This window comes from Plodia interpunctella, chromosome 1 (genome assembly GCF_027563975.2).
Source record: "Plodia interpunctella isolate USDA-ARS_2022_Savannah chromosome 1, ilPloInte3.2, whole genome shotgun sequence".
In the NCBI taxonomy this organism is placed as follows: Eukaryota; Metazoa; Arthropoda; class Insecta; order Lepidoptera; family Pyralidae; genus Plodia; species Plodia interpunctella.
Genome location: NC_071294.1, coordinates 4464213 through 4479710, shown reverse-complemented (window position 1 = coordinate 4479710; position 15498 = coordinate 4464213). Strand labels below are relative to the sequence as shown.

Below are 15498 nucleotides of genomic sequence, written 5' to 3'. Positions count from 1 at the left end.
GAAGTTACAGTTTATATAGCAGTTAGTGGTAAAAAAGGAAAATATAAGCCAGTCATGATTGACATTATGTTTCTAATTCTTGTACCTTCTGTGTTATTTAAACGGTAAGATCGTTTTCAATTACTTTGAATTATTACATCACAGAAACTTAAATTATCCACAAGATTATTTTTATTTCTTTTCCAGACATGATTGCTTTATGTCTTACCGTCTTTAGTAACTCAGCTCAAGGTTTCATCGCCTACGTGCAAAAATGTTTATTCAGTTTATTTACTTTAAAAATCAAAATCTGTCAACGATGAACAAATTAATTTTCGTTGATTAGGCGAAAACTAAAACGATAAATTGCAACTCCTCTTGCCATTTTCATCAACATTTTGAACTACCTGTGTCTTTTATCTTGATGACATCATCATGTTTACTACATTGTATATTGTATCTATCTATAACATTATTGGTAAGGTATTAATTTAAAATGAAGTAAAATTATTTACATTGCATGTCGAGAGAACAATCGTTTGGCACCAAGCTGGACTGCGTCTGCAGCGGCTGGAGGAAGCCTGTCATCGGCGCAGGGGTCGCCGGCGACGGCTGTTGAGGAGTCGGTGGCGGCGGCCTCGCCCAGTTCATCAGCGCCGTCACCGACATTGTCGGCTTATCTTTCTTCGCCACCGACATGACCAAGCACAAACATCCTCACATCACTATCAATCCTGTGCACTATGTTGTGATAACAGTTTAGATAGGTACACACAAAATAAACGTCAGGCGGCCCCCTATGTAACTCAGATGCTTTCGTCACAATCAATTTACACTTGAAAAGAACGAGATAGTTTGTGGCGATTAAGGATCTGACTAAACAACACGGCTGGACGCGATCGACTAGCTACTACTGATACAGCACATAAAAGCATCGTCCGCGCTGGGGACAATGTAGACATCGTTGTGACATTGTGATAGCGATAGTTATTACAGCCGACGTGCGATATCGCAGTGCAGCGCGACAACAATGCTCCGACAAGTTTCAGCAGCGATGCTAAACTATGTACTGACTAATGCGCAATTCAATGAGCTCAAATTTGACAAAAAAAAAACCCGTAGGTATGCCAACTTCCGCGCGGTTACCGGCGTGAAGGTCTCACCTGGAGCGCTCAAGGTCCGCATACAATCATACGTGGTATTAATCTGAATTTATGTCGAAAACGAGTAGTTATAAATGCTACAATAATATTTTTTGTCATTAAGTCGTAAATATATATATAGTCGATACCAATGTGAACTAGATTATTTTAAATTAAATATATTACATCCGATGGATTCATCTAAATAATTGAAGTTGTTAGCAGTTGGCCTTCGTGATCGTGGCTGCGGCGCGTTTCTGTAATTAAGTTTTACGTCACTCATCATGGAGCGAGCTCCTCGCTTTAGCCCCTGCCATGTAAAATTTCGCTGTCTCACTCAGTAGAATCAGTTTTATTATTTGTCGATATATAACATTATATCAAATAGCATATGAAATATAAACTTTGCAAATATATTGATTATCGATACCGGTATCTATAATCCTATAATCTTAATACGTCATTACATTGGCACGCGAATATGTACATTCAACCTCTTGTCATCGATAACAAGAACAAGAGATGATTTTGAATTTAAATCAGGCATACAGAATTTGCATAAATATTTTTATATCTGGCGTTGCGTTCATCTTGCCAAGCCTGTAATTGGCTACCTAACTTTATAAACATAAATCCAATGATGGTGTCACAGATATTTGGGGAATTGTTTCCTAGTTAAATTTCGAATTGGTCTCGGTAATTGTTTTCGGCACCCACACCACAATTCTATGAAATTGGCGAGCTTTTCCAAATGAAGACATATAAAGTTTGTTTACAAGATTGAGCCCCATTACGGAGACATATGTGCGGCCTTGAAGCATGTGTGTGGAGGTGCTCACACGTGTTCCCATTTTTAACATCTTGACGCAAAAAACAATGGTATATCCGGTGATCAAAAGAACATTAAATTATAACGATAAATTATATAAATCAATATGTGAAGACGAAGACATTATATATAATTCATTGCTGTCAGTGTCCGTATACCAACGAATGGAGAGATGTACACTCATCTCGCCTATATGAGCGCGCAGCCCTCGCAGGGAGAGTTTCATTGAAAAGTATCTCAATTTTTTGACAGATGAAGAAAAGGAATAAAATACCATAGGCTATTGATATTGGGCGATAGATATTGGGTATCACGGCAAAGCGAAAATAGAATAATGGATTAGCATTAGCAATAAGTATAGATTGGAACGATTGACTACGTAAAAACCAGATTTCTTCAATATCTTCGTTTTAGTCACTGTCTAAGTGGCCTTTATCGACATGTTATTTTGGTGGACAAGTAACATATGTAGAGATAGTTTCGATACACGAAGATGACCGGTTATTCCGTATATTAGATTATGCCTCCATCAGGTTCTTTGTTTTGGGTTGGAATGGGTAATTGGATTTATATGATAGACATGGGAAATAAATGTGATGAAAAAGTAAACCTAACAATAATTTGATGAATCATCACACTGATAAATAATACCTTGTAGTTTCAATTCACATAACCAACAGCAAGGAATAGTAACAAAGAAGTCCACCATTGTAAAAGACTACCCGTAGGTACAATTTTTTCACTCAGTATAAAATTAAAATGAAGTTACAAAATTAACGTGAAATGTAATTTGGTTACACTAATTAATGTTAAAAGCGCTGTTTGTGTCACAGAAATGCGAGGGAATTGTGTTTCCATAACAACAAACTATTGTGCGAACTTTTAAGAAAATTAAGCTATAAAAGATTTAGTAAACCAAAAGCTCTAATAATTGAGTGAAGGCATGTATTGCGTGTCATTTACTGCGTGGGCGTCCAGATATTATCCACGCCCAATTGAAAAGAAATAATTGAAGCGAAATCCTTTAAGTATGATGTGGAGAAATCGACAGACTTTGTAAGGGTCTACTCTACATATACGAAGCTGTCAATCAGGATGTAGGTAATATCCTTGAGAACAACGGCGATGAAATTGATAGCTTCCCTCGGGTAAAAGGGTCTCCTAGGATTAAATCTCGGACGTAGGTGGTTACTATATTGTCTTGAAAAATTATCAGCAACAAATCACTTAACTCTTGTAAACATGACACCTACACGTCAATGAGACATAAATAAGCTTTGTGCCAAAATACCATCAGGTGCCATTAGTATCACACGTTCAGAATGGTAGTATTGAGCTATTATGATGTTGTTAGTATTGATGGAACACACAATGGGAATCGCCCCAACAATGACTAAGCGAATAGTACATACTGGACTGGCATCGACAATGATCATGACAAAGGTAAATTATTCACATCACTTGTATTACACAGTATTGGTGTTCCTGTTCCTACTTTGGTATATGTAATACCAAAGTATTATGAGGATTCTATTAATAACGAAATTTGCATTCCTTGCTCCCGAATCTGTGATCGCACGATGCATTATATCGGAATTAGAGACAGGGTTTGAAGCAAAAACGAAAGTAATTTTGTAGACATCAATCTTTCAGATAATCGTAATAGATTTACTAATGGACGAAGTTTTTCTTAATTATGAGCCACGCACCTAGCTAGCGTGAAGAGGTTTGCAGTATTATCAAAGAATGCTTCTACTTTCATGCACTTTCTTCGAGCGTGCATCCGTGCATGTGGTGTGCAAGGCCCGCCCCCCCCTCGCGCGTCCCACTATCCCCGCACTGCTATCGATCCGCGCCGACCTTGACTTGACGCGCGCTCGTCCGTCAGCCACAAATTAACATTGACAATAGCGACGCGCGCGCACCACCTTATCAGACTCACTCACACACATAAGACACTTTCCTTTTCATTATCTGGATTTTAACTTTCGTTGAATAAGAAACGCCATTTATAAATTTGACATTGTCAATTTAATAAAGTAACCGACACGCCGGGTATGGACTTGGAGTTTGGTATTACAACGATGATGCAACGTTAAATATTTGAGGGACTAATATTGTTATTTGTAACAAATGCTTTAAAGATAATAACGTCTTAGGACAGACCGTATGTTCTGGTTATTTAACGCAGTACCTACTAATTATATGATCGAATTGCTCCATGGGGACTACTTGCACAATATTTAATAGAAATTGAATCAAAATGCACTGACGTCACGATATTGGATGCCACAAATCGCGCCATATTTCCCGAGGTAGGAGCATAGCAGCATTAGAACCGCAGAAACAAAGTCAAATGCCCGTCCTAGACTTGACCCGAGAGCGAGATGTGGTGCGGTGAGTCAGGCGCGGGGGCGGAGTCGTCAGCCGCCTGCATTCGCCGCGAGATATGGGTAAGCGGAACGCAGAGCGCGCCACAGGGGCCTGCGACCTTGGCGATTCGCTGACGGCTACAGGTGTTTTTTGTTTGTGTACGAGATCACAGCGATGCTGGCTGGCCGAGTTGAGGGCTAGGCACTCCGCAAATGCGCAACCGGAACTCGACCAAAAACAATGCTGCCATCCAAATCTGGATTAGGTACTTTTTGTTGTTTTGTAGATATGGGGCAGAATAAAGTGCGTTTGTCACTTTAATGGCAGAATGCTAAAATATTTGGTAACATAAAACAGCATGGCAAAACAAAATACAAAGCCGATAGATGTATAGATTTTACTTGTTAAATGCAAATAGTAAGTGTATTGTAGATTCGACAAAAAGATGTACCATATAACAATGTTACGTATCAAAAATGCATAGTCAAGGATCAACAATTATTTTGTTAGGGCGACAGAATATGATGTCGTAAAAAGGACGATATGATAATAGTAGAAAGAAATAAAATTGAATTTAATAGATGGCATGATTTATCAGTAGAAAATGTTTTCTTAGCAAAAATAGAACAAACGAAACGCACCGATAAACATATCAAAACTTTTGAAGTTTAGAAAATGTGATAGATCATAGATGCAAAAATTGCCAATCTCAAATTCACGGAAAGAGAAAATCTGAGTACATTTTATTATGGTTATGTAACATTGAATATGCCGGCAAAGGCCTTGGCCGTGACCAAGCCAACATTTCCCGCGGCGTGACGCCAATCTTGTGATTGTGATTAGGTACACGCAATAAACTCTATATTACATACGAAACTAAATAAGGCAAATCCTTTTTGGTATTATTGTGTATGTAGTACTGTGAAAATATTTATTTTTCACAGCTAATTCATCAAAGTCGATGAAATAAATTGATTAGAGCCATTTACCATGTTGTATTAAAACCAAATCTCATTGTATCGAATGCTCCTTTTAAAGGGGAGGTTTTACTTGAAAGAAAAGTCTAAAAGAATTTACAATACAATTTTAGTAGGTCGTAAGAGTACGATGATAGAAATGGAAATGTTTGAGATAGTGTAATGCATACTTTAGATTCATCGACGAGTTTAAGTGTCATCTTAGTAATATATCGCGAAAGGAGACATAATGTACAACTGAAACAATAATTATTATGTTACTAAAAATAGTTTTCAAGTTTAAATTATCATAAAACATACGACAATTCAGGCAAACACTGGAAACTCACGGTAATCGTAAACTAACTATCGAGAATGTCATTTTTTGTGTGAAATTAAAAAAAAACTGATCAGAATGTAAAATTAACGAATTAGTTTTGTAAATCCAAGATTATTTAAGAGTACGGGCGAGTAAACGAGTTAATAATGCGAATCCACATTAACAAAAAAGCAACATTATATTAGTATTCGTAAAGTGAGTTAACGTGAGGGCGGCAATGAATTCTAATAAACCAGAAGGCCTTGACAATGATACAATCATCTTGAGTAACCGCTCTATAAACCAAAAAGGTTTTTATTCTTACTATGTTATTTTTTCAACTACTGATTGCAATGATTAGTTTCCAAGTTTTGGTCATTATGTAAACCAGAGATCGAAAAACTTAATGTTTGCGAAGAGGAGAATATTGTAAAACATGATTTAAAGATAAGAAGAATGCAACTATGAACCTATATGCAACAAAGAGTTTGACCACATTAACCTAGCATAGGCGATTGATTTGAAAAGTTCTGTTTATATCTGGTGTCTACTTTTTATGAGGAACGCTATGTTTCCCATTTCCAACAAAGGAAAGCCATGGGGCACAATCCTTAGTTGACAGATAACAGAAAGGATGCAGATAAGTAAGCCACGCCATGCGAATTTATGTAGTACTGAAACTACAAAAAGTACATAGTATAAAATAAAACAATGCATTATCAGGTGGTAGGTAGAGTAGGTAATCAAGCTAAGGTTATCTGCAAAGGCACTGCGCAGATAGTTGTCAAAATAACAATGACCGGAATGCAAATGGCAGCATCATAAGCAGGTATATAGGTAAGCGCTTTCAACGCAAAAAATAAATCAGATACTTAAAAAACTGAATGTGTTTGTATGCTAAGAGAAGACGAATTTTTATTTTCACAAACTACTTTAATACCTTGCAATTAAAAAAAGATGTATTCCTTTATTTCTAATGAAGAAACTCAAGAAATAAGCAGGTAGGATTTGGCTGAAATCTGGACGTATTTTAATGACACGAGGAGATACGCAAGATGCTGAAAATCAAAATTTTCACACGGATGATATAATGTATGTAAAATTCAGTATTTATAGAAAAGTAATGCGCAATTTCATTACAGAGAAAAACACGAGAAAGATGTACTTATACAAGAACGGCTTTGTGATCGTGATGTAATCTTTCACAAAGGCAGCTTTGTCATGCATGTTTTGGATTTGGATAAGATATTTGTTACTGGCAAGGAAACGCTTTTTAAAATAATATACGCAAATGGGAATGTATCTACTAGACCGATAGAGGCCAGATAAATGTATTCAAAACACCTAGAGTCAATACACTTGCAACCTTGCAATGCTCTTTACCACTCACGTCAGATAAAGACATAAGGGCATTAAAACATTACCAACTTTATATGCACACAGATAAATTATGATATCTTTTTAATTTCTACGGCTTTACAGTAGGTACTATTGTAGCCAGTGTCAAATACAAGTACAATCGGTTTATTATTATTTTCCAAAGATTCCGTATTCGTCAGGGCTTTTTCAATAATATCAATTTTAAAAGATAAATTGTTACCCACTGAGTACTGATCATACGGTTTTGTTTCAGACTCTTTTATCATAAAGACAGCTAATAACAATGTATGCAAGCAATTATATAAATCGTTCATGACTGCATTTAACTTAATGGTATTTGGTAGTTTAAATATCTTTTGAAAATATTTTGATACGTGCGAACGCTATTAAATCCTCTGCATTTAAATAGCATATAACTAGTTCTCTTAATTATGCAGTGCGCATTTTAGAGTGTAATAAATACCTAATCTTCACTCTAGTATACAAGATGTACCTAAGTAAGAATATTAACTACTTGTCGCCTTGCAATGACGTATCGATTTTATGCTATCTTACTTTTAAAAAGTATAGCAAGGGCTCCGAGGCTTCATAGCAAAGAATATAAAATTTTAAACGAAACAAAACGTGTCAGAATAAACTTTTAAAAGTTGTCAGGAATGCCATGAGACAACCCTGGGCTGCCTGAACCATCGACTGCAAATATGCATCACAATCACGAGTGGCGCTGTTGCATGGGGGCCGGCGTTGTTGACGTCACTCATCAAAGGTTACTATCGAATTACAGTTGAAACGTGTTGAAAGCCGGTTGCTGATCGTGCATCGATTTTCAGCGTCGCGTCGCGATCGGCGCGCGTGGCGGCCGGTGCGGGTGGCGGCGGAGCTGCGACTGGCGCGGCGCGGCGCGTCCGGCGTCCCCGCTCGTGCCCCGCGCCACCGTTTGTTTTGCTGTATTTTCGTTGTTAATCATTCTCCTTGACCTTGTGCGACGTCGAGTGGTCCACTGCACACGACTGCGCACCCCTCACCCTGCCACCCGCCCGCGATGCCTGTCGCCGCCGCATCACACGTGTTGGACCTTCGAGCCGGATGCATTGTACCAACTCCGGTTTCTGCATGTAGAATTTGTCATTTTGTGTTGAGATATGAGACAGATGTGATGCAACACCGTGGTTTAAAATAAGTATAAACCTTTTTGTTTCTTTATACATAACCAATTCAACGACAACACCAAGTAAGGTATTAAATGAGATTCCTATGAACTGAAAATAAAGTTGAAATTGTGGGGATTTAAAATTGATCAGTAGGACCAGCTCTTGGCTAGAAGTCTTGGCTTGGTTAGATGAAGTGTAGTTTCATGGCACCATCAAAGAGCAGCAGGGTACCCTTTCTAACGATTGTCATATATGTTACCAACATTTTCCATGGACATATTAATAGATAGTAGATACTGGAACAGAATCAAGATTTTCCAAGATAGACACCTCAGTAGCTATCTCTCTCAGAAGAAGTAAATGTTGTTACAAATAAAAACAGCAGATAAAAGACAGACTTGGCTGAAGAGTGTGCACACTTTTCAGCACATTCATATGACCAGGCTAAATACACTTTCATCAATTGAATAGTTAGCCCCTTGTAAACCAGCCTTCATTATAAGAGAAGTTGGTGCAAATCAAAGCCTACCACATGTCCCACCAGCAGTCTTCAATTTAATTAGTTACAAAATTAAGTCAAGAGGTAAATGTTGCACTGATTGCTAATTATAATTCAAATCACAAATATTAAACTAACTAAACAACTATAATGTTAAACTTGTTATCTACAGAAACTACACAATTGGTTATTTAGGGGTGTGTTTTTTCAATTTTTGGCATGGGATTCTATCATTGTAGTCATGTTTTCTTTAGATATTTGTTATTCCTTAAAACTTGTAGCGCCATCTAGTAAGGACCTATGAAACTAAAATCTTTTAAAGCACATCCTTACAGCATTACTTTTATGGTTCTTGTAAAAAACATTATTTTGTGTATGTTTTTATTATCAAAAATTAAATAGTACCTACCTAACAAACATAATTTAATTATTTTATTTATTCCTACTGATATTAAAACTACTGAACTTACACATTAAAAAATATTTTACTCCTCTGTCTTGTTATATGCAAAAAATATATTATATGTATAGCACTGTTTGATTTTGTTCTTTATAAAATTTCACAAGTAGTTTCAAGCTCAATCTTCACAAAAGAGCTAGCATAAATAAAAGCTAAAACAGTCGCAAGATTAAGATCTGTTACTAATAATTCCACCAGGTGAACAGCACTTTGGCTCATTGTCATAGCACCTGATCTTGCCTTATTGACTGACAGCTTTTGTTTGAAATGTATTCAATGCCATAACTTTTATATAATAAGGTTCATCAAGTCTTCATAAGGCAAACATCTCTAATAATATTTTATGATTATTTCAGTTTGATAAATAGATGATAATGATTGACTATAATTTAATTACCAAAGTCAGCTTTTTCTGGCTAATGTCAGGGATATTTTGTAACATTTATTGTTGTGTGTAGTGAAGTCTAGTAAGTCTATAGGTGTATTAATAATAAACTAAATGAATTATTAATAATACACCTATTAAATGAAACCATTGAAATTAGATACCTACATCATTTATTGGTTATGTATCTATACTGTATTTGAAAGCATTAGCTTTAATCAAATCTTATTATATATTAAAACTTACTATACAATATTGAGTGCATAGAACCATATCCATGATGAATACCTCTTTGCTTTAGGAAAGGACAGGTATACACAGAAATGTTTATTTTGTACCAACATAACACACAGTTCATTTAAACTTATTGCTACCTAGTTTTTTTCTATAAATGCATATATTCAAACTGGAATTTCACTGTGGATAATATAGATATGTGACCAATTTCCTAAAATAAACAAAAGTCCTGTTCTCTATTAAGAAATCTACAATACAAAGCAATGATGTCTAGTGTCTAGGCTAGGCTAGGTCTATCAAAATGTTCATTATAGGTAACTGTTAAAATATCAAGTTTGGTTTAAACTTACCTGATTCCCTCGAGGGCTCCATCCTCTTCAATATTTTCTCAGAAGCCTACAATGGTTTACCACTTTCATAAAATTAGTAGTGTCGCAAAGATGAACCTGTCAGTAACAAGGTCGTTGAACTAAATATACCTATACAACAAGAAATTATAATGGCTTGTAGTTCTTACTTGTAGCTATAGCTATGTGAAACGCACTTATGTTGGAATTGTGCTTAATTTATATACATTTATACAGTGTTATTTATCAAGGAATGTCACGAAATTTTCGTAAAATTGATCATCCAAAAAATACAATCGCGCAAAATGACATTTCTCAACTAGCGTCACGTCACAGTTGTAGTTTCGTTCAGAAACAGAAAAAAAACTGTCTGCCTAGTAAGCGCGGCATTTTCCGAATCCGGAAAGGCGGAAACCTAAGGAATCGGAATACTACGGTTAATGCTCTTCTTTTTAAACAGATTTAGAAAGGCGCGCATCTGTATTTTTCTCACCTATATTTTTATTTGAATCTTGGGTACCTTGATTTATATTTCACAAAACTTATCTACTATAACTAAATAACAAGTAATATAATCAAACTATCACTAAACTTTATCTAGTATCTGTTATATCAAGATAGTAATAAATAGCTTTCATGTAACTAGGTACATTACAGTATATAATTATATACCTAGAGACATAAAAATATTACGGTATTTTCTATCATAATGCGACATCAATCAGAGAGATGGTACGCGCGCAGGGCTCTTTCTAACTTTATATTATACAATATACATACAGCTACAGCTACAGATAGATAGATATGTCATGTAGTTTGTATCAACAAGTTCTTGGGAGTACTGGCTATCGGGTGTCTTTACCTACAGCTTTATGGTCGCGACGGACATATGTGTAACCAAATGAGTTAGAAGATTTCCATAAAACTTGCCGGCCCAATCCGACTAATCTCATACAAAGTGGCCGGGAACGAAATGAGGGACCAAAGATGTCAGCGCTCTGTCTCGTTTTTTCTCATGTACATCTAATATGCACATCTCTTTCGTGTATGAGCGAAATGGAAGACATGACAAGGTCAATAGCTTTCTCTGTCTACTCTCATACAAAGTGGCAAGATGAATGTTGCAGAGCAAACGACGACTACGTTGTGGACACATATGATATTAGCGCTCTCACGTTTCTTCGCTTGTATTTCTAAAATGCGTATGTGTTTCTTGTATAAACGGAACGAAAGATATCGTCATTATTTTATAATAGGGAGTATTAATGCGCATTTATCCCGCCAGAGTACAACACTGTATGTCAGGTACACAAAAGCTTTGCCGCCTTTTGCTATGTCGATTAAAACGTTTATTTTAGATACTTTATTAATCCTTTCTTTATGTAAGCATTCGTTTGTGAAAATATACAACAATGTAGCATATTCGAGTGCCGAAATATTGGGAAAAATGGTTTTCCATAAGATAAAAATTTTCGAAAACTAAACACGCTGTTAAATTCGAATCAGTAAACGGTCGAAAAGAAGCTCTGAACACTTCACACGTGAAGACTACTAGACTAGTATTAAAATATGGACTTTATACAGGTAAGATCTTCAATCAAAATCAAGTTATCAATATCAATGTATGATCACAGTTGACCAAATAATGCAGAACATAACCTAAAATAGTGTTATTATTTTGAGGATAATCCACAAAATCCCTTCTTTTTCCTTTCAACTCTCACCACGATTGCGTAGAAGATATTTTTGGTCGTAACAATATTGAAAATTGCCTCCATTGGCAATGTTTGTGTACCTTAGTTGTACCAGTAGCGCCATCTGTGCTGAACTTTGCGTAATATGCCCTATTGTCTTTTTTAATAAATGGAAGTTACACCTAACACTTTTAAAAAAATAATTCGAGAAAGATTCCAGAATCTTAGTTAATTTAATAAAATAAAATGATATATTTATCCTCGTTTGTGTGCAAACATAGTTCTAAATACTATGCTACAAATACATAAAATTAAAAAAGTTTTCAATGTCAAATAATGTCACGGGTGTTCAAGTTGTTCTCATTGCAACATTTTTTTCTAATCGGATTGTTAGCGGTCTATTATTGGTAAAATTTGGAATAACTACACGGCTACCAATAGTCACTTCGCAAGTCAGTTATAAACCACCAATAAATTTATTTTATTACCATTCCTGCTTTTGATAAATGGAAACAAACTGCAAATCAGCGTTTATATCTGATTGCAAGTTGTGGTTGTATTGTAATAATTTATAGATTTTTAGACTGTAATTTTAATGTAGTTTGCCCAACACAAATAAATAGGTATATATATTGTGATTAATCAAATTAGTGCGTTATTAAGTGACAATAGGTGATAAGTGATACAGTTCATCCTACTCAATTTACATTACAAAAAGTTGCACTAACTTTTATTTTTTTATAATGGAAAATAAAACAGATTTCGACTATCCCCATACCTTTATCTTGTTGGGTGCATCAGGAGATCTTGCTAAAAAGAAAATATATCCAACGATTTGGTATTTATATCGAGATAACGTGTTGCCGGAAAAAACTAGATTTGTTGGTTATGCCCGTACGAAGCAGACTTTGGAAGAAGTAAAGGAGAAGTGCAAAAAGTACATTAAAGTACGACCTGGAGAAGAAGATCAATATGAGAGATTCTGGGCATGTAATGATTATGTGGCGGGATCTTACGATAAACGTATTGATTACGAACTTCTTAATCAGTCTATCACAAAGTATGAAAAAGGCCCTGTAGCCAATCGTATTTTCTACTTGGCCGTTCCGCCTACCGTTTTTGAAGATGTTACTGTGAATATAAAAAATGCTTGTATATCTATCAAAGGCTATACTAGGATTATAATAGAGAAACCTTTTGGCAGAGATGCAGAGAGTTCTGACAAGCTGAGCAACCATTTGGCTGGGCTTTTTAGAGAAGAGCAGCTTTACAGAATAGATCATTACTTGGGGAAAGAAATGGTACAAAATCTTATGACCATTAGATTTGCCAACCAGATATTTAATCCTTCCTGGAATAGAGAAAATATTGCATCTGTTCTGATCTCATTTAAAGAGCCTTTTGGTACAGAAGGTAGAGGTGGGTACTTTGATGACTTTGGCATTATTCGTGATGTAATGCAGAACCATCTTCTGCAAATCCTTTCATTGGTTGCTATGGAAAAGCCAGTGTCTTTGAACCCCAATGATATCAGAGATGAAAAGGTGAAAGTTCTGAGGCATATCAGGCCTATTGAACTTGATGATATCCTGATTGGCCAGTATGTAAGTAACCCTGATGGCCAAGGTGAAGAAACCCTTGGATATCTTGATGATCCTACAGTGCCTAAAGGCTCAATAACACCAACATATGCTCTGGCAGCATTACATATCAACAATGCTAGATGGCAAGGAGTGCCATTTGTACTGCGCTGTGGGAAAGCTCTAAATGAAAGGAAAGCTGAAGTGAGGGTCCAGTTCAAGGATGTGCCTGGTGATATTTTTAATGGCCATGCAAAGAGAAATGAACTTGTTATTAGAGTTCAACCTGGTGAAGCTTTATATTTGAAATTCATGAGTAAATCTCCTGGCATGAAGTTTGATCTGGTGGAGACAGAGTTGGATTTGACATACAGCATGCGTTATAGTGGTGCTGATGTTCCCGATGCTTATGAGAGATTGATATTGGATGTTTTCACTGGTACCCAGATGCACTTTGTTCGTAATGACGAATTGAAGGAAGCTTGGCGGATTTTCACCCCAGTTTTGAAGCAGCTGGAACAACAACATATTAAGCCTCTTCCTTATGTGTATGGGTCTAGAGGGCCCCAAGAAGCTGATGCGACACTGTCTAGCTATGACTTCAAATACTCAGGTTCTTACAAGTGGAAAAAACCAGCTTCATCTTAATGTTTACATCACAAATTCTATGGTGTCGGTTTGTTGTTATTTTGGTGATATTCTGTTGTAACTTTAATTTTAAGAACAAACATAATAATATTGAGGATTCCTATATTTTAGATGCATTTTACAATAAGTCATTCCAATTTTTGCCTATTGTTAATGGTCTTTGTACTTGTAGGTCATTTTAAGGTTAAATGAAAACTGCTGATTAAGAGTCATATTTTTTTAAATATTTAGTAATTGCAACATTCCATTATATTTAATAAATGTTTGTATTATTCACATGTATTTTTGCATGTCTGTTATAAAATTTTATTATTTAATATACCTACTTGCAATATGTATAGTTAATCATGTGTGTTGTGTTAGTGCCTTTCATGATGTCTAACATCTCAAAAATGTCTTTCAGGTATACTTTGTAACTTAGCTGTGATAAAGAATTCCTACAATACATACCTAAATTTTTATGACAGTGTTTGTACCAGTAGGTATAACAAGTAGAGTGTAGCTTTTAATTATACAGAGGTCACTTCGCTTCACCTTGAAACAATCTGCATGTGTTCTGTAATAGTTTGACCTTTTAGATAAAGTTAAGGTAGATATTTTACTAATAAATCTTTCATTATTATATAATATTGCATTTCAGTAACACATTACAGATAAGACCTGAATGATTGATCATAAAACTTGTACAATTTGTCTTGATTTCTAATAAAAAAATTGTCAATTTCATAATTATATTTTATCAGTGTCTTATTCAGTATCTTTGCTAAATAATATGTTCAACGCAGTACCTACTAGTCCATATCTTAAGTAGTTTTTTGCACATGATTGAAAGTCATCTTCAGATTAACTGATCAGTAAATTGCCAAATCATGCATTAAAATATGACTGTTATTATATAAAGTATTTTTGATAATAATTGATCTTCAAGTGCTAATACATTGAATGATCTGCACTGTTGATAAGCTGATAATGTGTTACTATCTAATCTAACTATGCTAATCTGGTTTATGAATAGTCTATTAAACATGACAAGTAAATTACAAATAACTTAAGGCATGCCATAGGGGTTTTGTAAAAGAACAATATTTTTTATTTGAGAAATGTAAAAATATTCTTTTCAATATTTTTGCCTATAATTTATGTTGTTAAAATGGACATTAGTATTTGGTTTCATGTATATTTCCAAATTCTGTCTCGATTATTGACTGTTTTTTTTATTGTGCTTTTGTTTACATTTATACCTCATTTATACCTAATGCTTATTGGATTTGTATAACACTGTTTTCTTTATAATAAGTTAAATTATAATATTTAAGTTGGCTAGAACTAAAAAAGAGAGAGCTTGCTAGAATTTTTACAATATACATAGTATACCTACATGAATGCATATATTTTTCATGGCTTAGGGCTTTGGCTATGTCAACAAAAATAGAGTCTTCCACAATGAAAATAGTATTAACCTATTTTTTTATATGTAAATGACAATTATTTTACAAAATTAAAGATCAGGCAATCAGTA

General features: G+C 35.2%; 2 protein-coding genes across 15 annotated transcripts in view; one reads left to right on the top strand and one right to left on the bottom strand.

Annotated features, from left to right (window-relative positions):
- usp (ultraspiracle) overlaps positions 1-10390 on the bottom strand; it is a 39533-nt gene extending 29143 nt beyond the window's left edge. For 3 of the 14 annotated variants that reach the window (XM_053750750.1, XM_053750805.1, XM_053750813.1), the window contains exon 1: positions 495-1052. In XM_053750750.1, coding sequence (XP_053606725.1) covers positions 495-678 — 184 coding nt within the window. In that variant the 5' untranslated portion in view covers positions 679-1052. Of the gene's footprint in view, positions 1-494; positions 1053-7688; positions 7919-10060 lie in introns of those variants that run through there. The other 11 variants (XM_053750830.2, XM_053750847.2, XM_053750797.1 and 8 more) reach the window with 10 other exon arrangements.
- A 1695-nt stretch (positions 10391-12085) lies between these two features.
- Positions 12086-15498, top strand: Zw (Zwischenferment). The gene has a single exon (XM_053744099.1). The coding sequence runs from the start codon at positions 12495-12497 to the stop codon at positions 13977-13979; it is 1485 nt and encodes a 494-aa protein (XP_053600074.1). The 5' UTR covers positions 12086-12494; the 3' UTR covers positions 13980-15498.